Source organism: Coregonus clupeaformis, chromosome 11 (genome assembly GCF_020615455.1).
Source record: "Coregonus clupeaformis isolate EN_2021a chromosome 11, ASM2061545v1, whole genome shotgun sequence".
Classification (NCBI taxonomy): Eukaryota; Metazoa; Chordata; class Actinopteri; order Salmoniformes; family Salmonidae; genus Coregonus; species Coregonus clupeaformis.
This window is the reverse complement of record NC_059202.1, coordinates 13,688,124-13,713,154: the sequence shown is the minus strand read 5'-3', so window position 1 is coordinate 13,713,154 and position 25,031 is coordinate 13,688,124. Positions and strand designations below refer to the sequence as shown.

Here is a 25,031-nt window from a genome sequence, read left to right as displayed (position 1 = left end):
AAATGTAAATTGAAAAAAGGTCAAACGAAACAAAGTGCAGCTAGTTTGCAGTCTTTCCAGCTTCAGTTTGAAGTGATTGTGTTGTTGGCTAGCTCCTCTGAACAACAGTGTGCTGAGGACAGAGCACATTTTCTATGCCAGGTGAAATCACGCCTCATTAGCTCATTGTTATGGATGTCTCCAAATATATGTCACTAGAAAACAAATGCAAATGCAGCTACTGTTGTTATTCTGGCTGCACTGTTTGACGTGACTGTAACTTAGCTGTAATTGGCTAGCTAGCAAGCAAGAGATAAGAATGTTGCCAACCAGTATGACACTGGGTCGTGTCTCTGCCAACCAAACCGATAGAACGAACGACCAGCCGGCTTGGGTAGCAACACTAGATTTGTGTGAGGACTATATCTTGTGGAAGGATGAAATAGTATGAATAAATTCATCAAAATAACATTTTTTATGAAAATATGTAAAGCATTAATATTAATATGTTGGTAACCTTTGTATAAAAGTGATAATGCCCTCGAAGCCGGTGTTTGGAGGATATATTGGCATGGTTTGCCGGCCCTCGACTTAATCTCTGGCCTAACAACACCCGTGCCAATATATCCTCCAAACACTGGCTTCTCAGGCATTATCACTTAATAATAATATGCCATTTAGCAGACGCTTTTATCCAAAGCGACTTACAGTCATGCGTGCATACATTTTTGTGTATGGTTGGTCCCGGGAATCGAACCCACTACCTTGGCGTTACAAGCGCCGTGCTCTACCAGCTGAGCTACAGAGGACCACTTTGTCAAGATCGTCTAACAGAGTGGACCAATGCGCAGCGTTGAATGCAAACATATTTATTCTCACTGAAGGCAACACGAACAAAACAACGAACGATACGTGACAGTTCACGGTTACCATAAACAGACTCGAAACAAAAACCCACAAACACGAATGAAAACCCGACTGTTTAAATATGGCTCCCAATCAGAGACAACCAGCTGACACTCGTTGCCTCTGATTGGGAGTCACTCAGACCAACATAGAAATAAGTAACCTAGACCCACAACAAAAACATAGAAACTAACACCCTGGCTCAACATACGAGAGTCCCCCGAGCCAGGGCGTGACAGTACCCCCTAAAGGCGCGGACTCCGACCGCGCCAACGAAAGCACAACAGGAGGGACCGGGTGGGCACTCCGCCTAGGCGGCGGATCCGGCTCCGGGCATGATCCCCACTCGCTCTCTAACCCCCAAAGTACCCCTGGTCCGGTCTGGTCCTGCTGACCGGAGCTGGACTGCACACTGGTGGAGCGGATTGCTCTAGCTCCGCGTAACGCATCTGACCGGCGATGGACCAGGCACCAGTGGAACAGGCACGTGCCGTGCCGACGACCGACGCACACCACTGGCTTGGTGTGGGGAACAGGCACGGGCCGTGCTGAACTGATTGACGCACACCACTGGCTTGGTGTGGGGAGCAGGAGCGGGCCGGACAGGGCTGACGAAACGCACCACAGACTTGGTGCTGGGAGCAGGAATGGGCCGGACTGGGCTGGCGACGCGCACCACAGACCTGGTGCGGAGAGCAGGAACGGGCAGAGCCGGTTGACGAGACGCACCACAGGCTTGGTGCGGGGAGCAGAATGGGCCGGACTGGGCTGGCGGCGCGCACCCCAGACCTGGTGCGGGGAGCAGGAACGGGCAGAGCCGGGCTGACGAGACGCACCACAGACTTGATGCGGGGAGCAGGAATGGGCCGGACTGGGCTGGCGACGCGCACCACAGACCTGGTGCGGAGAGCAGGAACGGGCAGAGCCGGGCTGACGAGACGCACCACAGGCTTGGTGCGGGGAGCAGGAATGGGCCGGACTGGGCTGGCGACGCGCACCCCAGACCTGGTGCGGGGAGCAGGAACGGGCAGAGCCGGGCTGACGAGACGCACCACAGACTTGGTGCGGGGAGCAGGAACAGACCGGACCGTACTAGGGACACACACCACTGGCCCTACACCGGGATCTGGAACGGGCCGGACCGGACTGGTAACACACCCCAGTACCTCTCGCCGTGCCTCTACACCTTCCATCCCCTCTTCTACCAGTGGCCCCCGTAACCTGGCGGCCTCCTCTGCAACCCCGCTGGACCGCTCCATAGCGGCCTCCTGCTGCCCCGACGTCGTGAGCCCCCCTAAAAATTTTCTGGGGTCTCTCCTCCCCCGTGGGCCAGGCCTCCATCGTTCTCGCCCACCTCTCGCTCCTCTGTCTCCAACCCTCGTCACTCAGCTCCTCAATGGGCTTGACCCAGTCGAAGCTGCCACGGAGATCTGCCAGCGATTTCCCTGGCGATGGCTCCTCGACTCGCTGCTTGGTCCAGTAGAGGTGGGTTTTTCTGTCAAGATCGTCTAACAGAGTGGACCAATGCGCAGCGTTGAATGCAAACATATTTATTCTCACTGAAGGCAACACGAACAAAACAACGAACGATACGTGACAGTTCACGGTTACCATAAACAGACTCGAAACAAAAACCCACAAACACGAATGAAAACCCGACTGTTTAAATATGGCTCCCAATCAGAGACAACCAGCTGACACTCGTTGCCTCTGATTGGGAGTCACTCAGACCAACATAGAAATAAGTAACCTAGACCCACAACAAAAACATAGAAACTAACACCCTGGCTCAACATACGAGAGTCCCCCGAGCCAGGGCGTGACACACTTAAATACCACTTAAATAAACCTAACAGTACAGTTCACTCCGTGATATACCAGTTTTTCCTATCATCTCGCAAATCTCCGTTTTGGACAAGACTGACTTTATGACCAAATAAATTTGTAGTCCATTTTGTACACTATAATAAAGGTTTCTGACTCATATCGATGCCACATAGGCCGTTTTCAAAACGAGAAGTTGCTTTTCAGGGGCATAATTTATGGTTTTACAATAGTTTAAGGATTTGAAAATATATGTGCGATTTTGCATCTACAGGCTTTTTCGTGTCCCAGGTTAATTTTTTATTTGTATTTTTTAACACATATTATGTAGATACTAAAATAACCTTAAAGGCCCAGTGCAGTCAAAATGTGATTTTCCTGAGTTTTATATATATTTCCACACTATGAGGTTGGAATAATACTGTGAAAGAGCTGCTTTTATATTGAGATAAATTTGATATCGAGATAAAAATGGCTGCATTGGACATAAACTTTTATTTTCAGCTTTTAATGTAGTTTTTTTGTTCATTTTCTAAAGCATTTAATGTCTCGATTTCACTGTTTTGCACTGTTTTTGTCATGTCCTTCACCCAGACGTTTTGATATTCAGCAATGTATTACACTTAGAAAATATTTAATGGACCTGTTTAGAAAAATAGTCAAATAAATGGAAACTATATAAATATTTGATGTGCATAAGCCATTTGTTACTCAGTATTGCGTCATTAAAATCCCTGGGAAGTGGCAGTGGAGAACAAGGATATGACATGGAGAGTGTACAGTCGTGGTCAAAAGTTTTGAGAATGACACAAGCATCGGTCTTCACGAAGTTTGCTGCTTCAGTGTTTTTAGATATTTTTGTCAGATGTTACTATGGTATACTGAAGTATAATTACAAGCATTCCATAAGTGTCAAAGGCTTTTTATTGACAATTACATTAAGTTTATGCAAAGAGTCAATATTTGCAGTGTTGACCCTTCTTTTTCAATACCTCTGCAATCCGCCCTGGCATGCTGTCAATTAACTTCTGGGCCACATCCTGACTGATGGCAGCCCATTCTTGCATAATCAATGCTTGGAGTTTGTCAGAATTTGTGGGTTTTTGTTTGTCCACCTGCCTCTTGAGGATTGACCACAAGTTCTCAATGGGATTAAGATCTTGGGAGTTTCCTGGCCATGGACCCAAAATGTAGATGTTTTGTTCCCCGAGCCACTTAGTTATCACTTTTGCCTTATGGCAAGGTGCTCCATCATGCTGGAAAAGGCATTGTTCATCACCAAACTGTTCTTGTATGGTTGGGAGAAGTTGCTCTCGGAGGATGTGTTGGTACCATGCTTTATTCATGGCTGTGTTCTTAGGCAAAATTGTGAGTGAGCCCACTCCCTTGGCTGAGAAGCAAACCCACACATGAATGGTCTCAGGATGCTTTACAGAGAGAATGGCGCCGGAGAAGATGGCTGCCGTTTTACAGCCCTCTAACTAATTGTACTATTATGTGTGTTTTTCCGTGTTATTTGTAATTTATTTTGTACATAATGTTTCTGCCATCGTCTCTTATAACCAAAAAGAGCTTCTGGATATCAGGACAGCGATTACTCACCTCGTATTGGACGAATATTTTTTCTTCAACGAGGCGGCCGCGAAGGATATCCTACAGACACCCGACAAGGCCCAAATCCCCATCATTAGCATGAGGAAGAGACGGAGATATCGTGGACGTAGGTCGGGGTGCCTTGTAAGGATCTGACGGCGAGCGAGTAAACTGCCTCTAACATCAATCCTATTAGCCAATCTTCAATCATTTGAGAATAAATTGGATGACCTAAGATTACGGTTATCCTACCAACAGGACATAAAAAACTGTAATATCTTATGTTTCACCGAGTCGTGGCCGAACGACGACATGGACAACATACAGCTAGCGGGCTATACGCTACATCGGCAGGATAGAACGGCTGACTCCGGTAAGACAAGGGGTGGCGGTCTGTGTATATTTGTAAACAAAAGCTGGTGCACAAATTCAAATACTAAGGAAGTCTCGAGGTTTTGCTCGCCTGAGGTAGAGTATCTTATGATAAGCTGTAGACCACACTATTTACCAAGATAGTTTTCATCTATATTTTTCATAGCTGTCTATTTACCACCACAAACCAATGCTGGCATTAAGATTGCACTGTATGAGCTGTATAAGGCCAAAAGTCAACAGGAAAACGCTCATCCAGAGGCAGCGCTCCTAGTGGCCGGGGACTTTAATGCAGGGAAACTTAAATCCGTTCTACCTAATTTCTACCAGCATGTTAAATGTGCAACAAGAGGAAAAAAAACTCTAGACCACCTTTACTCCACACACAGAGACGCATACAAAGCTCTCCCTCGCCCTCCATTTGGCAAATCTGACCATAACTCTATCCTCCTGATTCCTGCTTATAAGCAAAAACTAAAGAAGGAAGCACCAGTGACTCGGTTAATAAAAAAGTGGTCAGATGACGCAGATGCTAAGCTACAGGACTGTTTTGCTAGCACAGACTGGAACATGTTCCGGGATTCTTCAGATAGCATTGAGGAGTACACCACATCAGTCACTGGCTTCATCAATAAGTGCATCGATGATGTCGTCCCCACAGTGACCGTACGTACATACCCCAACCAGAAGCCATGGATTACAGGAAACATCCGCACTGAGCTAAAGGGTAGAGTTGCCGCTTTCAAGGAGCGGGACTCTAACCCGGACGCTTATAAGAAATCCTGCTATGCCCTCAGATGAACCATCAAACAGGCAAAGAGTCAATACAGGACTAAGATTGAATCGTACTACATCGGCTCTGACGCTCGTCGGATGTGGCAGGGCTTGAAAACTATTACAGACTACAAAGGGAAGCACAGCCGCGAGCTGCCCAGTGACACAAGACTTCCAGACGAGCTAAAACACTTCTGTGCTCGCTTCGAGGCAAGCAACACTGAAGCATGCATGAGAGCACCAGCTGTTCCGGATGACTATGTGATCCCGCTCTCCGTAGCCGATGTGAGTAAGACTTTTAAGCAGGTCAACATTCACAAGGCCGCAGGGCCAGACGGATTACCAGGACGTGTAGTCCGAGCATGTGCTGACCAACTGGCAAGTGTCTTCACTGACATTTTCAACATGTCCCTGACTGAGTCTGTAATACCAGACCACCATAGTCCCGTGCCCAAGGACACTAAGATAACCTGCCTAAATGACTACCGACCCGTAGCACTGACGTCTGTAGCCATGAAGTGCTTTGAAAGGCTGGTCATGGCTCACATCAACAGCATTATCCCAGAAACCCTAGATCCACTCCAATTTGCATACCGCACCAACAGATCCACAGATGATGCAATCTCTATTGCACTCCAAACTGCCCTTTCCCACCTGGACAAGAGGAACACCTACGTGAGAATGCTATTCATTGACTACAGCTCAGCATTCAACACCATAGTGCCCTCAAAGCTCATCACTAAGCTAAGGATCCTGGGACTAAACATCTCCCTCTGCAACTGGATCCTGGACTTCCTGACGGGCCGCCTCCAAGTGGTAAGGGTAGGTAACAACACATCTGCCACACTGATCCGCAACACGGGGGCCCCTCAGGGGTGCGTGCTCAGTCCCCTCCTGTACTCCCTGTTCAACCATGACTGCATGGCCAGGCACGACTCCAACACCATCATTAAGTTTGCCGACGACACAACAGTGGTAGGCCTGATCACCGACAACGATGAGACAGCCTATAGGGAGGAGGTCAGAGACCTGGCCGTGTGGTGCCAGGATAACAACCTCTCCCTCAACATGACCAAGACAAAGGAGATGATTGTGGACTACAGGAAAAAAAAGAGGACTGAGCACGCCCCCATTCTCACCGACGGGGCTGTAGTGGAACAGGTTGAGAGCTTCAAGTTCCTTGGTGTCCACATCACCAACGAACTATCATGGTCCAAACACACCAAGACAGTCGTGAAGAGGGCACGACAAAGCCTATTCCCCCACAGGAGACTGAAAAGATTTGGCATGGGTCCTCAGATCCTTTAAAAATTCTACAGCTGCACCATCGAGAGCATCCTGACTGGTTGCATCACCGCCTGGTATGGCAACTGCTTGGCCTCCGACCGCAAGGCACTACAGAGGGTAGTGCGTACGGCCCAGTACATCACTGGGGCCAAGCTTCCTGCCATCCAGGACCTCTATACCAGGTGGTGTCAGAGGAAGGCCCTCAAAATGGTCAATGACTCCAGTCATAGACTGTTCTCTCTGCTATCGCACGGCAAGCGGTACCGGAGTGTCAAGTCTAGGTCCAAAAGACTTCTCAACAGCTTCTACCCCCAAGCCATAAGACTCCTGAACAGTTAATCATGGCTACCCGGACTATTTGCACTGCCCCCCACCCCCACCCCCACACCATCTTTTTACACTGCTGCTACTCTGTTAATTATTTATGCATAGTCACTTTAACTCTACCCACATGTACATATTACTTCAACTACCTCAACTAGCCGGTGCCCCCGCACATTGACTCTGCACCGGTACCTCCCTGTATATATAGCCTCCCTACTGTTATTTTACTTCTGCTCTTTTTTTCTCAATACTTTTTTGTTGTTGTTTTATTTTACTTTCTTATTAAAAATAAATGCACTGTTGGTTAAGGGCTGTAAGTAAGCATTTCACTGTAATGTCTGCACCTGTTGTATTCGGCGCATGTGGCCAATACAATTTGTTTTAATTTGATTTGATTTGTTGGCATGACACAGGACTGATGGTAGCACTCACCTTGTCTTCTCCGGACAAGCTTTTTTCCGGATGCCCCAAACAATCGGAAAGGGGATTCATCAGAGAAAATTACTTTACCCCAGTCCTCAGCAGTCCAATCCCTGTACCTTTTGCAGAATATCAGTCTGTCCCTGATGTTTTTCCTGTAGAGAAGTGGCTTCCTCGCTGCCCTTCTTGACACCAGGCCATCCTCCAAAAGTCTTCGCCTCACTGTGCGTGCAGATGCACTCACACCTGCCTGCTGCCATTCCTGAGCAAGCTCTGCACTGGTGGTGTCCCGATCCCGCAGCTGAATCAACTTTAGGAGACGGTCCTGGCGCTTGCTGGACTTTCTTGGGCGCCCTGAAGCCTTCTTCACAACAATTGAACCTCTCTCCTTGAAGTTCTTGATGATCCGATAAATGGTTGATTTAGGTGCAATCTTACTAGCAGCAATATCCTTGCCTGTGAAGCCCTTTTTGTGCAAATCAATGATGACGGCACGTGTTTCCTTGCAGGTAACCATGGTTAACAGAAGAAGAACAATGATTTAAAGCACCACCCTCCTTTTAAAGCTTCCAATCTGTTATTCTAACTCAATCAGCATGACAGAGTGATCTTCAGCCTTGTCCTCGTCAACACTCTCACCTGTGTTAATGAGAGAATCACTGACATGATGTCAGCTGGTCCTTCTGTGGCAGGGCTGAAATGCAGTAGAAATTTTTTGGGGATTAAGTTCATTTTCCTGGCAAAGAGGGACTTTGCAATTAATTGCAATTCATCGGTTCACACTTCATAACATTCTAGAGTATATGCAAATTGCTATCATAAAAACTGAGGCAGCAGACTTTGTGAAAATTAATTTTTGTATAATTCTCAAAACTTTTGACCACGACTGTATCTACACTTATATCTCCACTTTCAAGAAAAGTCGCTTTGAATATGTCAAGATAAGATCACATTTTTATTCTGCGTCAGCGGCTATAACTCATCTATATGGTTCTCTATTTGAAAGAATACATCTCATGTTGTGGTTGGAAATTATCAAATGATAGCTGATCAAATGATAGCGGATCAACTGGTAGTTAAATCCAGAAATGTAACAAATTGTCATTACCAACACTGTCATTACCACCACAAAATGTTTCGGTAATGACAATTTCCAGGTTATTACCATCAGAATGTAGTGACTTTTTGTATGACTTTTGTAGAAATGGGTATAGCCCTGCCAAATACTGCTTATCAAATTATATTTTACGGTCTTTATGGCAATCAATTATATTGTAAATATCCATTTACACTCTGTCATTACCGCCACACAGTCATTACCACCAAAGTGAACACATATTCCTTAAGAAAAAATATACAGTACCAGTCAAAGGTTTGGCCACACCTACTCATTCCAGGGTTTTTCTTAATTTTTTTTACTATTTTGTACATTGTAGAATAATAGTGAAGACATCAAAAATATGAAATAACACATATGGAATCATGTAGTACCCAAAAAAGTGTTGAACAAATCAAAATATATTTTATATTTGAGATTCTTCAAAGTAGCCACCCTTTGCCTTGATGACAGGTTTGCACACTCTTGGCATTATCTCAACCAGCTTCATGAGGTAGTCACCTGTAATGCATTTCAATTAACAGATGTGCCTTGTTAAAAGTTAATTTGTGGAATTATTAATGCATTTGAGCCAATCTGTCATGACTTCCGCCGAGGCTGCCTCCCCTCCTTGTTTGGGCAGGTTTCGGCGTTCGTCGTCACAGGCTTACTAGCTACTGCCGCTCCCATTCTCATCACTCCACTTGTCTTGTCTTGTCAATCACACACACCTGGTGCTCATCCCCTAATTAGTCTGTGTATAAGTGTTCACTCAGCCCCCTTTGTGAGTGATTGTTCTATGTGGGAGGAGAGTAGCTCGGTTGAGATACTCTCATTTATTTTGCCAGGGTTGATTTTCCCCTGTGTCATTACATTTATTGTATTTTCTGAGACTGTGTTTGGTCAGGAAGGATTGTTTCCCCTGTACCTGTTTCGATTGCCGTTGTAGGCGCATTGTATGTCTGGAAGGAATAAATCTGCATCTGGTTATTTTACTACTGCGCCTGACTCCACCATCATTCACCACAGAATCACTCACCCACTGTTATGGAGTCAGCAAGAGAAGACTGCATGCCTGGAGTCGTGGCAAGGGTCCAGGAGCATTCCACGATGCTGGCCAGCTTGGGGGAAGTGATGGATCAGGTTCTTCAGGTCGTCCAACGCCTGGAGAGGAGAGGACCCGATCTGTCGAGACCAGCTGGCCAACCGGATCCAGCCACCTACACCCCAGCACCCGGAGAGATCCAGATATCCCGGCCACTGGCGTTTGATGGGACGGCAGCGCGCTGTAAAGGATTCCTTCTCCAACTGGAGCTATATTTCTCCAACATCAGGCCGGCGCCATTGGAGCGGGAGAAGGTATCCGTCCTCGTTTCCTGCCTCTGTGGGAAAGCCCTGGAGTGGGCCAGCGCAGTGTGGAATGAAGGAGGAGCTTCGTTGGAGGACTACAGGGAGTTCGCTCGCCTCTTTCGGGCGGTTTTCGATCACCCGCCCGAGGGTCGAGAGGCGGGCGAGCGGCTGGTCCAGCTGAGGCAGGTGACAAGGACCGCACAGGACTACACGCTGGAGTTCCGGACGCTGGCAGTGGGGTCCGGGTGGAACGAGCGGGCCCTGATCGACCATTTCCGGTGCCACCTACGGGAGGACGTCCGACGGGAGCTAGCCTGCCGGGATGCCATGCTATCGTTCTCCCAACTGCTGGACATGGCCATCCGGCTGGACAATCTGCTGGACATGGTCATCCGGCTGACAATCTGCTGGGAACTCACGCATCACCCCAGGTATCGAACACCCACACTTGTTCAGAGCCCTTTGCGGCACACTGTACCCTATCTCCTTTCCCGATCACATGGTAGTTCCCCAGTGTAAGGCGCTAGTCGATTCAGGCGCAGCTGGGAACATTATGGACATTATCTGGCGCTCGCATTTTCCAAGACGCAGGCCACTAAATTACCACCTCATCGGGAGGGGGATTGCGCGATAAACCTTTGGGTAGACGCTGTAGCTCCCAGGAGTCATGTGTATCCCCTGTCGCAGGCTGAAACGGAGGCTATGGAGACATACGTCACCGAGTCCCTGGGCCAGGGGTATATACAGTTGAAGTCGGAAGTTTACATACACATTTTTACCAAAAAAAATGGTTTTGTCATTTAGCAGACGCTCTTATCCAGAGCGACTTACAGCATACACCTTAGCCAAATACATTTAAACTCAGTTTTTCACAATTCCTGACATTTAATCCTAGTAAGCATTCCCTGTCTTAGGTCAGTTAGGATCACCACTTTATTTTAAGAATGTGAAATGTCAGAATAATAGTAGAGAGAATGATTTATTTCAGCTTTTATTTCTTTCATCACATTCCCAGTGGGTCAGAAGTTTACATACACTCAATTAGTATTTGGTAGCATTGCCTTTAAATTGTTTAACTTGGGTCAAACGTTTCGGGTAGCCTTCAACAGGCTTCCCACAATAAGTTGGGTGAATTTTGGCCCATTACTCCTGACAGAGCTGGTGTAACTGAGTCAGGTTTGTAGGCCTCCTTGCTCGCACACGCTTTTTCAGTTCTGCCAACACATTTTCTATAGGATTGAGGTCAGGTCTTTGTGATGGCCATTCCAATACCTTGACTTTGTTGTCCTTAAGCCATTTTGCCACAACTTTGGAAGTATGCGTGGGGTCATTGTCCATTTGGAAGACCCATTTGTGACCAAGCTTTAACTTCCTGACTGATTTCTTGAGATGTTGCTTCAGTACATCCACATAACTTTCCTTCCTCATGATGCCATCTATTTTGTGAAGTGCACAAGTCCCTCCTGCAGCAAAGCACCCCCACAGCATGATGCTGCCACCCCCGTGCTTCACGGTTGGAATGGTGCACTTCGGCTTGCAAGTGACCCCCTTTTTCCTCCAAACATAACAATGGTCATTATGGCCAAACAGTTCTATTTTTGTTTCATTGGACAAGAGGACATTTCTCCACTTGTCCCCATGTGCAGTTGCAAACCGTAGTCTGGCTTTTTTATGGCGGTTTTGGAGCAGTGGCTTCTTCCTTGCTGAGCCACCTTTCAGGTTATGTCGATATAGGACTCGTTTTACTGTGGAAATTGATACTTTTGTACCTTTTTCCTCCAGCATCTTCACAAGGTCATTTGCTGTTTTTCTGGGATTGATTTGCACTTTTCGCACCAAAGTACGTTCATCTCTAGGAGACAGAACGCGTCTCCTTCCTGAGCGGTATGATGGCTGCGTGGTCCCATGGTGTTTATACCAGGCACTTGTCATCCTCCGTCTGGATTACTGCAACTCGCTGTTGGCTGGGCTCCCTGCCTGTGCCATTAAACCCCTACAACTTATCCAGAACGCTGTAGCCCGTCTGGTGTTCGACCTTCCCAAATTCTCTCATGTCACCCCGCTCCTCTGCACACTCCACTGGCTTCCAGTTCAGGCTCGCATCTACTACAAGACCATGGTGCTTGCCTACAGAGCTGTGAGGGGAACGGCACCTCCTTACCTTCAGGCTCTGATCAGACCCTACACCCATACGAGGGCACTACGTTCATCCACCTCTGGCCTGCTAGCTCCCCTACCTCTAAGGAAGCACAGTTCCCGCTCAGCCCAGTCAAAGCTATTTGCTGCTCTGGCACCCCAATGGTGGAACAAGCTCCCCACGATGCCAGGACAGCGGAGTCACTGACCACCTTCCGGAGACACTTGAAACCCTACCTCTTTAAGGAATACCTGGAATAGTATAAAGTAATCCTTCTACCTCCCCCACCCCCCCATTAAAAAAAAGAAGAAAAAAAGTGGTTGTCCCACTGGCTATCATAAGTTGAATGCACCAATTTGTAAGTCGCTCTGCATAAGAGCGTCTGCTAAATGATGTAAATGTAAATGAACGTGGTACCTTCAGGCATTTGGAAATTGCTCACAAGGATGAACCAGACTTGTGGAGGTCTACAATTTTTTTCTGAGGTCTTATTCTGATTTATTTTTATTTTCCCATGATGTCAAGCAAAGAAGCACTGAGTTTGAAGGTAGGCCTTGAAATACATCCACAGGTACACCTCCAATTGACTCAAATGATGTCAATTAGCCTATCAGAAGCTTCTAAAGCCATGACATCATTTTCTGGAATTTTCCAAGCTGTTTAAAGACACAGTCAACTTAGTGTATGTAAACTTCTCACCCACTGGAATTGTGATACAATGAAATAATCTGTTGGTAAACGATTGTTGGAAAAATGACTTGTGTCATGCACAAAGTAGATGTCCTAACCGACTTGCCAAAACTATTGTTTGTTAACAAGAAATGTGTGGAGTGGTTGAAAAACGAGTTTTAATGACTCCAACCTAAGTGTATGTAAACTTCCGACTTCAACTGTACGTCCCTCCACTTCACCTGCTTCCTCAAGTTTCTTCTTTGTGAAGAAGAAGGATGGCAATTTACGCCCGTGCATTGATTATCGACCATTGAACAAGGTGACGATACGTTTGAGTTATCCTCTTCCCCTCATTCCTTCAGTGATTGAGTCAATGCATGGGGCCCGCTTCTTCACCAAATTAGATCTCAGGAGTGCCTACAACCTGGTGCGTATTCGGGAAGGGGATGAGTGGGAAACAGCATTCAGCACAACCTCGGGGCATTATGAATACCTGGTGATGCCCTACGGTTTGATGAATGCTCCATCCGTCTTCCAGTCCTTTGTGAACGAGGTGTTTCGGAACATGCTTGGTCGCGGTGTGGTGGTCTACATCGATGAGATGACATCCTGGTGTATTCCGCTACGTGCGCCGAGCATGTGTCACTGGTTCGCAAGGTACTAGTCCGACTGCTGGAGAATGACCTTTATGCCAAGGCAGAAAAGTGTGAGTTTTTCCAGCAGTCAGTCTCCTTCCTTGGATACCGCATTAGTACCTCAGGTGTGGAGATGGAGGGAGATAGCATTTCAGCCGTGCGTAATTGGCCGTCTCCAACCACAGTTAAGGAGGTGCAGCGCTTCCTTGGCTTTGCCAACTACGGAGGTCGCAGCTCCCATTTACCTCCTTGTTGAAGGGTGGGCCATCCCAGCTCCGCTGGTCTGCTGAGGCTGACCTGGCCTTCAGTAGACTGCGGGATCTGTTCACCTCAGCCCCGGTACTGGCCCACCCCGATCCATCACTACCGTTCGTAGTGGAGGTGGATGCGTCCGAGGTAGGGATAGGAGCTGTCCTGTCTCAACGCTCGGGCAGGCCACCCAAGCTCCGCCCCTGTGCCTTCTTTTCTAAGAAGCTCAGCTCGACTGAACAGAACTACGGCGTTGGTGATCGGGAGCTGCTGGCTGTTGTCCGAGCTCTGGCCGTGTGGAGGCATTGGCTCGAAGGGCGCGAAACACCCTTTCCTCGTCTGGACAGACCACCGTAACCTGGAGTACATCCGGGCAGGGCAGCGAGGAAGCTGAATCCTCGCCAGGCCAGGTGGGCCCTCTTCTTCACCTGGTTTGATTTCACACTATCATACATTCCGGGTACGAAGAACGTGAAGGCAGACGCACTGTCCCGGCTGTATGACACAGAGGAGAGGCCCAGAGACAACACCCCCATACTCCCGGCCTCCTGCATCGTGGCGCCGGTAGTGTGGGCGATAGAGCGGGCATTACGCACAGATCCATTTCCACCTCAGTGTCCAGCTGGGCTGCGGTACGTGGCTGCTCTTATCCGTGATCGTTTGATCTACTGGGCACACACGTCACCCTCCTCTGGTCACCCAGGTATCGGTCGTACAGTGCGCTGCCTGACCGATAAATACTGGTGGCCTACCTTGGCTAAGGATGTGAGGATATACTTCTCCTCCTGCTCTGTGTGCGCCCAGAGTAAGGCACCTAGGTACCTCCCAGCGGGTAAGTTGCAACCATTACCAGTTCCACAACGACCATGGTCTCATCTAAGTATTGATTTTCTTACTGATCTTCCCCTCTCCCAAGGTAACACCACCATCCTGGTCGTTGTGGACCGCCGAGGCTGCCTCCCCTCCTTGTTCGGGCAGGTTTCGGCGTTCGTCGTCACCGGCTTACTAGCTACTGCCGCTCCCATTCTCATCACTCCACTTGTCTTGTCTTGTCAATCACACACACCTGGTGCTCATCCCCTAATTAGTCTGTGTATAAGTGTTCCCTCTGCCCCCTTGTCTTTGTGAGTGATTTTTCTATGTGGGAGGAGAGTAGCTCGGTTGAGATACTCTCTCATTTATTTTGCCAGGGTTGATTTTCCCCTGTGTCATTACATTTATTGTATTTTCTGAGACTGTGTTTGGTCAGGGAGGATTGTTTCCCCTGTACCTGTTTCGATTGCCGTTGTAGCTGCATTGTATGTCTGGAAGGAATAAATCTGCTTCCGGTTATTTTACTCCTGTGCCTGACTCCGTCCATCATTCACCACACAATCAGTTGTGTTGTGACAAGGTAGGGGTGGTATACAGAAGATAGCCTATTTGGTAAAAGACCTAGTCCATATTATGGCAAGAACAGCTCAAATAAGCAAAGAGAAACGACAGTCCATCATTACTTTAAGACATGAAGGTCAGTCAATCCGGAAAATGTCAAGAACTTTGAATGTTCAAGTCCAGACACAAAAACCATAAAGTGCTATGATGAAACTGGCTCTAATGAGGACTGCCACAGGAAAGGAAGACCCAGAGTTACCTCTGCTGCAGAGGATACGTTCATTAGAGTTACCAGCCTCAGAAATTGCAGCCCAAATAAATGCTTCACAGAGTTCAAGTAACAGACACATCTCAACATCAACTGTTCAGAGGAGACCGTGTGAATCAGGCCTTCATGGTTGAATTGCTGCACAGAAACCACTACTAAAGGACACCAATAATAAGAAGAGACTTGCTTGGGCCAAGAAACACGAGCAATGGACATTAGATTGGTGGAAATCTGTCCTTTGGTCTGATGAGTCTAAATTTGAGATTTTTGGTTCCAACCGCTGTGTCTTTGTGAAACGCAGAGTAGGTGAATGGATGATCTCTGCATGTGTGGTTCCCACCGTGAAGCATGGAGGAGGAGGTGTGATGGTGCTTTGCTGGTGACAATGTCGGTGATTTATTTAGAATTCAAGGCACACTTAACCAGCATGGCTACCACAGCATTCTGCAGCGATACGCCATCCCATCTGGTTTGGGCTTAGTGGGACTATCATTTGTTTTTCAACAGGACAATGACCCAAAACACTCCAGGCTGTGTAAGGGCTATTTGACCAAGAAGAAGAGTGATGGAGTGATGCATCAGATGACCTGGCCTCCACAATCAACTGACCTCAACCAAATTTAGATGGTTTGGGATGAGTTGGACCGCAGAGTGAAGGAAAAGCAGCCAACAAGTGCTCAGAATATGTGGGAACTCCTTCAAGACTGTTGAAAAAGCATTCCAGGTGAAGCTGGTTGAGAGAATGCCAAGAGTGTGCAAAGCTGTCATCAAGGCAAAGGGTGGCTACTTTGAAGAATCTAAAATCTAAAATATATTTTGATTTGTTTAACACTTTTTTGGTTACTACATGATTCCATATGTGTTATTTCATAGTTTTGATGTCTTCACTGTTATTCTACAATGTAGAAAATAGTAAAAATAAAGAAAAACCCTTGACTGAGTAGGTGTGTCCAAACCTTTGACTGGTACTGTATTTACAACTTAAAGACATGCTCCGGTACTTTGGCGACTAAGAAAGCATTTTTTAAACCTCTCGCTTTGGGCTGGATGTGCCAATGTGTAATTCATACATACATAATCTATGAGCAGAATTACTGTTTTTCCTCAATAAGCCATGAAATCCCTAGTTTGAAAGCGACCAGGCACGTGCACAGATAGAGGTCTGTGCTACAGTTTTTGTCATTGTTATTCTGAACCCACTGCTCGCAAGTTGTTGTCACTTCCTCAAATTCGCCACCCTCCACACTGTCTGTTGGTTGCGCCTGTTGGTCTGCCCTGGAGCTTGTACACAATTGGTTGAAGATGTGTGTGTGTATAGCAAGCTACCTATTTTAAATATCAACAGTACTGCCACAGCAGCTGCAGCATAACATTTTATTAACACTTGATAACACTTGATTTAAATCAACATCAATATTCAGTCTGGTTGGCTGATACACACAGCACTGGGAGGCAGAAAGACAGAGAGGAGAGGCTGCATCTATGACCCAACTCCATCCTTTCTTCAGTCAGGGAGTTGCACATGTGTGTCAGCAGCAGCAACAGAGGTAGTCTCTAGCTAACCACTATAAAAAGCCTACTAAAATATCCACACAGGCCACTAGCCAGCCACATATCATGAGTTAGAAGATTATTAATATTAAATTATGAAGTTATTATTAAGGAGCATTGAAGCCAAATCACAATCAGTAAAAACAATTATCGAGCTTGCTAACTATCAGATTTACATAAATCAACATCAATGATCAGCTGATAGCCCACCCTCTTTTCCGGATGTCAATCATGTCTTTAGGAGGCAACTAGCTTACTTACAATTTGTGATTTCTGTGTTGTTACAGAAATAAATAGGCCTATGAAAATGAGCACCTGCCCCCTAAAACATCTGTGCACGGCCCTAAAAGCGACTGTTTTCTTGAAGCTGTGCCATGCCATTTTCCCTACATTTCCTACCTAGCGATTCGAGTTCTAGCCAATGAGCTTCAGCCTCTCGTATTTGAGTGGCATCTAGCAAGAGGCCTGCCCAGCGTTATCCAATGATGTTGAAGGGCGGTCCCAATAGCTCAGTGGACACAGCAGAGAGAGAGAGAGAGAGAGAGAGCGCTGACCTGGTGCACATACTGTATCTGCACATACAGTATGTGATGTGGTTCACAATTTTCAGGGACCACTTTTGGCTCATGAGTGCTACTTTCAGAACTACTGGCTAAAAAGTATACAAAAGTACCCAAAAATGTATTTAAATATCACACATCTGTCTACTTAAAGTGTAAAGCACTTAGTTGTTCAAATCATAGGAAACATTGCCTAGGGGGATGTGGATGACTCTCCCAATATTCAGAACAGATTGATTCGTCTCCCCCAATCATTTCTTTAAAATGGGGGCCGACCAGATAGCATATGAACACTTCATAAGCAATGGCAAAATGTGTAGAATTGCAGGAAATTAGCTTTATATATAGCCTATTTAAAATGTTAACAAGCCTACAATTCATTACAATTTCCATAGATTGAAAGAAAAAATAACACATCAGAAGACAAATGAAAGGCTAACACAAACATAAGTAGGCATGACGAGCAGATGAAGAAACAGAGGATATTAGTTAGCTAATTACATTGACCATTTCCAATTGACATTTCACAAGCAAAAATAAAGAAATTAGCTAGCTCATTTAGCTATTTAGCTAATTCTAAACTATTTCAGATTCAGTGTATCTGGATAGTTTACTAAACATACCATTCGAAATTTGAAATGAATATAAATTACAGAAAGATTCAACCTAATGAAGAATACGTTATCTAGCTACAGATTTATCGACTTAAATAACTGCCCTTTGTTGAATGTGTCACCACTGGCTGGGTTATAAGCCCAATGTCTCCCATTTCACATAAGCCCTGGTAGCTCGCCGTGATCGTATAGTGGTTAGTACTCTGCGTTGTGGCCGCAGCAACCCCGGTTCGAATCCGGGTCACGGCATTGCAAACACAATGTCACGGCAAAAGGGTAAACTTTTGTCGATTTGCTTATTATTTGACATATTTAAAAAGCTCCAAATTATATTATACATTATCCTCGTTCAGTCATTGCGTTGTCGAACCAATATTCAGAACACAGCGAAGCTATGATGTCGGCTGGAGTGTTTTTCATATCAGAATTGTTTTTATATGTCCACTAGGGGGTGAAAGCGTCTCGTCGATATATTGTGTAGCTGTGCTGTTGTTGGGCTGAGACTGTTGTGTGAAAAGCCATCTTTTTATTTATTTATATCATTTAAGTAATATTGAATGAAACTATCATATTCAGAATGGTAGGCTACATAAAAACCTGTCTTAAAACCTGCCCGCAAATTGTATGAGATTTAGTCCGGCTAACATATTGGGCCTAATTATGAGAAGAGCACCCTGCAGCCCCGTTTATGGTCTTGTGTTTTACTATTGTTAACCCCCCCCCATTTTTTAAAAGTTTTTTTTTATATAGTTTCATGCACAGACCGTAGCCTATATAAAGGTTTCATGACTTCTCTGACTATAGGCTAACTGGTCACTGCAATTGGGAAAGAAAATCTTACCATTGTGAATATGCAATACACTATTATTGTTGCCTATAACCATTGTCTACCAAGTCTACTCAACTGCTTTATTGTGATAGCCTATTGATCTATGACTGTGGCCTATAGGCTATATATGCAGCATGCATAATAGGCCTACTAGCCATTGAATAGCATGATGCTCTCTTGACGACTTTTTCCTCAGGCATTTAAAACAAACGTTTTTAACATTTTCTTAGATAGGGTCTGAAACATCAGACAACCCCTCATCCGTTTGCTCTTCACGCATGAAAGAGGCCTAGCCAATCGTACACATTTATAAACATGATTTTCATAGGAGACTGAAAATCCCACATTTTGACCGTCTAGTGCCAATTGGTGGTTTAAGAAAATGAATTTATTTATTTATTTATTCCGTTTATACTATTATATTGCCCATTTTGTAGAAATCTCTCCCCGTTGGTTCTCATTGACGTCAGTCTATTTTAAGAGATCCGCCCTCTAGCTCAAGTTGCAAGCAGTGAGTGGTGAATGGTCACCCATCTTTCGATTACGGGCACACAAGGGTGAATTGCTCCTGGATCTGGATGCGGGCATCCTTTCAATGATTCCGCACTGTGGTTCGTGTCTGTGTTGTATTCACTTCATGGGATAGGCAATGCTCTGTGTCTTGGCATTACAATCTTCAGCTGCTGCTCGTCTGGTTGATCGGAAAATGTAGTCATTCAATGTGACATTAGCCTACTTCTATGCTGTGTTCAGATTATTACTCTGGTCCTAGACGCAGATCAGCAATTCTGTGAAAAGATGTTGAGCCGAATAATGAGTGGCAGTATCCGGAATCTGGATAGAGAATACGACTGCACCGTCAGACTCCTGGATGATACGGAATATACCTGCACAATTCAGGTCAGTCACTTACTATATTCCGACAATAACTGTTTATAGGCCCTCAGTAGAGCATATCAAGTGGTGAAATTGTCTCTCATAGGAAGAAAAGCGCGCACAGTGTTTTGGGATGCTACAGCAAGTGCCTGCATCCCGCAGGTCCCGCGATAGTCACCGTCTGAATCTATTGTTGTGTGAATCATTTGTTTTCTAACACATTTTATTGCCATATGCCATCTGACTTGATGCAAATATAGATGATGTCGTCGTCTGATAAATAGACTGGATGCTCTCAGGACCTTATCGACATTTCTGTGGTTGACCAAAACATGGCAAAAAAGGAAATGGTTTATCGCAGACAAATAGCCTACTGGTATTGTTATTATTCACCATGCGCGCTCGAAGTTTGAAAAGTGACCAACAACCTCTCGAGTACTTGATTTTATAGTCTTTGAGCAGCATTGTATTTCCAATGTCTATATTCATCGTTTTATAGAGGAATTACTCTGACAGTGAGAGTTACAATGTAGCTGTAACATAGATACAATCTAGTTTTAACATAGTTACAATTTAGCTGTATCAATTCAAATGAATGCAGAGGAGAAAATCCCATCACTGTCAGGTTTTATATGAATCTGTCAACAAAATCAATACTTACAATAGAGGTCTATGTTATTGTGAGACCTTTATGGTGTTTTTATAAGGTGGGACTCTTATTTTGAAATGTTAGCAAAGGTTCATGGGTAATGCTTGAGTTTGAAGGGAAAGAAGGAGCCACACTCTTGGCTCACTTTATTATTTTGTCCCAAATAAATTGTGTAGCACTCAGTCTGATAATAAACATTGAGTCTAACACTGAAGTCGCAGTGTCCCTGGTTTACATTGTTATCATCAGCCTTACATCAGGGGCGATCCCCCCCATCAACAATTTTTATATATATACAATTTAAGCTCATTTACTGCATTTTACACAATTTAAAAACTATCAAATGCAATTTAGAGAACAGAAAAAACAAGCAAAATTACTCTAGCCATTATCACCTTTTTGCTGTAGCTTCATTCACCTCAGGGCAATTCCACTAATGGCATTGCTCTGAGACTTAGATTTTTCACTTTTAAACTTATGCCAAACAAAAACCATTGATTTGGAAGTTTAACAAACCATGAAACAATGCACAAGGACTACTTTGAACAATTTGCACTGAAAATGTTACAAAAATACATTTACTGGGAGAACTTAGTTTTTTTATGTGACCACGTTTTCATATTTATGGATATGAATGTCATTCACTTCATGGTGATGTATCCTAAATAGGTACACAACGGTATAAATATGCAATATCCTCCTTTGCATATCTGGGTATTATTCTACACACTGGCTATTATTTTAATGAGCTCCACCCCCAAACAAGACCAAATTTGGTTGGTCCGGACCAGACCAAATCTGAACCAATCATATACGTCTATGTTTCACAAGTTTGGACATCCAAGTACAGCATAGTAGAGTACAGTGGAATACAGTACAGCACAGCACAACACAGAACAGTAGAGTATAGTACAGTACAGTACATTATAGTGTACTCAATTATAGTGTGCGCTACTGTGTACTGTACTGAACTCTACTCTATTCTACTCTATTGTACAGTACAGGACTGTACTGAACTATACTCTGCTCAACACTTTTTACTTTACTGTACTGTACTCTACAGTGCTCTACTGTACTGTACTGAGCTCTCCACACTTGTGACAACCATAGACGTCTATGACTGGTTCAGGTTTCCGGACAAAATCTTAACCAATCATGGACGTCTATGTTTGGGCCAAATCAAGGCCTGGACCATAGCAAAAAACAAAAACGACGTCTGTGGACGTTGAAATCCAGGCCAAATTTCAACAACTTTTCAACATCCATGGACATCCGGTGTCAGTCTGTGCTCAGTGGTTAAGGATGCTGGTTACAGTAAATGGAAAGAGAGGGGGCTCATGAGTAGGTGTCAGTAAGAGCCGGTAGAGGTGACATTAACTGGAGATAGAGGAAGAGAGAGAGGGAAGGGTTGTCCAGACTGTTTTCACACTTGCTTTGACCACCATACGACAGAAAGAGAAAGAAAACAGTTATGACTTGAACGTAACTGTATGCCAGTGGAAGGGAGAACTGTAGCAGATGAACCAACTGTGGTTTGTGACTACTATGATTTCCCACTGTAGCCAATTAAATTGCAGTAATTCCATTATTGATTTTTCGGAAGTTACGTTACCAATTTGGTAACAGAATTTCGAGTTTTATTCACTTAATAATTCATAAACCAAATAGATATCAGTAAAAACACTATAACTCATTGGTAGTTCTACCTTGACTTGTTACTTCTGTGAACTTTCATTATCCTCCCTCCCAGTGTTGGGGAGTAGTGAACTACATGTAGTTCAACTAGTAATTTAACTAGTTTTAATTTAACATTTTACAGTAGCTTAGTGGTAGTTGAACTTAATTTCTGTAGTTAATTACCTTTTTTGCCATGTAGCGTTGTAGCTTACTACTGGAACTACAGACTACTGTGAGGGAAAAAAGTATTTGATCCCCTGCTGATTTTGTACGTTTGCCCACTGACAAAGACATGATCAGTCTATAATTTTAATGGTAGGTTTATTTGAACAGTGAGAGACAGAATAACAACAACAAAATGTTATAAATTGATTTGCATTTTAATGAGGGAAATAAGTATTTGACCCCTCTGCAAAACATGACTTAGTACTTGGTGGCAAAACCCTTGTTGGCAATCACAGAGGTCAGACGTTTCTTGTAGTTGGCCACCAGGTTTGCACACATCTCAGGAGGGATTTTGTCACACTCCTCTTTGCAGATCTTCTCCAAGTCATTAAGGTTTCGAGGCTGACGTTTGGCAACTCGAACCTTCAGCTCCCTCCACAGATTTTCTATGGGATTAAGGTCTGGAGACTGGCTAGGCCACTCCAGGACCTTAATGTGCTTCTTCTTGAGCCACTCCTTTGTTGACTTGGCCGTGTGTTTTGGGTCATTGCCATTTACATTTACATTTTAGTCATTTAGCAGACGCTCTTATCCAGAGCGACTTACAGTTAGTGCATACATTATTTTTTATTTTTCATACCCCCCGTGGGAAGCGAACCCACAACCCTGGCGTTGCAAACGCCATGCTCTACCAACTGAGCTACATCCCCGCCGGCCATTCCCTCCCCTACCCTGGACGACGCTGGGCCAATTGTGCGCCGCCCCATGGGTCTCCCGGTCGCGGCCGTCATGCTGGAATACCCATCCACGACCCATTTTCAATGCCCTGGCTGAGGGAAGGAGGTTCTCACCCAAGATTTGACGGTACATGGCCCGTCCATCGTCCCTTTGATGCGGTGAAGTTGTCCTGTCCCCTTAGCAGAAAAACACCCCCAAAGCATAATGTTTCCACCTCCATGTTTGACGGTGGGGATGGTGTTCTTGGGGTCATAGGCAGCATTCCTCCTCCTCCAAACACGGCGAGTTGAGTTGATGCCAAAGAGCTCGATTTTGGTCTCATCTGACCACAACACTTTCACCCAGTTCCCCTCTGAATCATTCAGATGTTCATTGGCAAACTTCAGACGGGCCTGTATATGTGCTTTCTTGAGCAGGAGACCTTGCGGGCGCTGCAGGATTTCAGTCCTTCACGGCGTAGTGTGTTACCAATTGTTTTCTTGGTGACTATGGTCCCAGCTGCCTTGAGATCATTGACAAGATCCTCCCGTGTAGTTCTGGGCTGATTCCTCACTGTTCTCATGATCATTGCAACTCCACGAGGTGAGATCTTGCATGGAGCCCCAGGCCGAGGGAGATTTTGTTTCTTCCATTTGCGAATAATCGCACCAACTGTTGTCACCTTCTCACCAAGCTGCTTGGCGATGGTCTTGTAGCCCATTCCAGCCTTGTGTAGGTCTACAATCTTGTCCCTGACATCCTTGGAGAGCTCTTTGGTCTTGGCCATGGTGGAGAGTTTGGAATCTGATTGATTGATTGCTTCTGTGGACAGATGTCTTTTATACAGGTAACAAACTGAGATTAGGAGCACTCCCTTTAAGAGTGTGCTCCTAATCTCAGCTCGTTACCTGTATAAAAGACACCTGGGAGCCAGAAATCTTTCTGATTGAGAGGGGGTCAAATACTTATTTCCCTCATTAAAATGCAAATCAATTTATAACATTTTTGACATGCGTTTTTCTGGATTTTTTTGTTGTTATTCTGTCTCTCACTGTTCAAATAAACCTACCATTAAAATGATAGACTGATAATTTCTTTGTCAGTGGGAAAACCTACAAAATCAGCAGGGGATCAAATACATTTTTCCCTCACTGTACATCTTTTTGCAAAAATAAAATATGGGTGAAGTAGGCAATAATTTCCTTTCTTTTTCGGCATCAGACCTGCTTAATTCTTACTTGAAACATCGTTTTTGTGTTTAATAGGCTAAATTACACATTCTGTTAACAAAGTGATCTGTTCTTGCAATTTGTACTCTATGACATTTCAGATTTACATATGATAATTTTGGATGTAGTGAACTACTTTTTCAAAGTAACTTTAGTTAAGTAAACTATATTTTTCTTAAGGGTGCCTTAAGTATAGCTTAACTTCTTCTAGTGTGAAGTAATTGGTAGCTTGGTAAACTATTCTATATTTTCAGAGTAGCTTTCCAACACTGCTCCCTCATCATGAGGGAGAGAAATTAGAAAATATCTTAAAGATATGTGGGTTTTTGGTAATGGAATTTCAAGGCACAGGGCAATGTTTCTTAAACTTACACAAGGCAAAACATTTATCCAAAACTAAATATAAGTGTTGATATTAGTTGGCAGGGGTCTTTACTTAAAACATTTTGTGTTTTGGTGTGTTTCTAATACCTTTTAATACTTGATCTGGTAGATGTTTTCTATGACCCCTTTTCCAACTGTTTTACCAGAAATCAAAGCCTTTGCTTATTCCTAATATTTAGGATATAACATGGTTGAAAAATGTATATATGCCTTAATTTCTCAAAAATATAGACACTTAGCTTTTATTTGACACCAGATTTGACATGCTCCTATGAACTTGACGTTGGTGCTCATGGGTCCTTTTACGTGGAAATGATCCTCAGTCAATAGGGACTTAACATTCTGCAAACACGTCATACAATAATTAGTTGGTACGCACTAGCTCAGCACTGAGATTAAAACTCTAGTTTAGTTTCATGTCAAGTCAAACAGCAGTTACCAAACCCATCTACTACAGCCACCTTTACCTCTGCACTGTTTTGAGAAAAAGTTGCGCTGTTCCCTACAGCTGCATCGATGA

At 44.7% G+C, this 25,031-nt stretch overlaps 1 protein-coding gene and 1 non-coding gene across 5 annotated transcripts in view; both read left to right on the top strand.

Moving 5' to 3' along the window:
- The first annotated feature begins 18,162 nt into the window (after positions 1 to 18,162).
- On the top strand, positions 18,163 to 18,234 carry trnah-gug. Its single transcript has one exon. It is a non-coding gene; the product is annotated as a tRNA-His (tRNA).
- Positions 18,235 to 19,364: 1,130 nt separating this feature from the next.
- Positions 19,365 to 25,031, top strand: part of LOC121576604 (FERM domain-containing protein 5) — a 112,167-nt gene continuing 106,500 nt past the window's right edge. For all 4 annotated transcript variants that reach the window (XM_041889862.2, XM_041889861.2, XM_041889863.2 and 1 more), the window contains exon 1: positions 19,365 to 19,714. In XM_041889862.2, the coding sequence (XP_041745796.1) occupies positions 19,613 to 19,714 (102 nt within the window). In that variant the 5' untranslated portion in view covers positions 19,365 to 19,612. The remainder of the gene's footprint in view (positions 19,715 to 25,031) is intronic.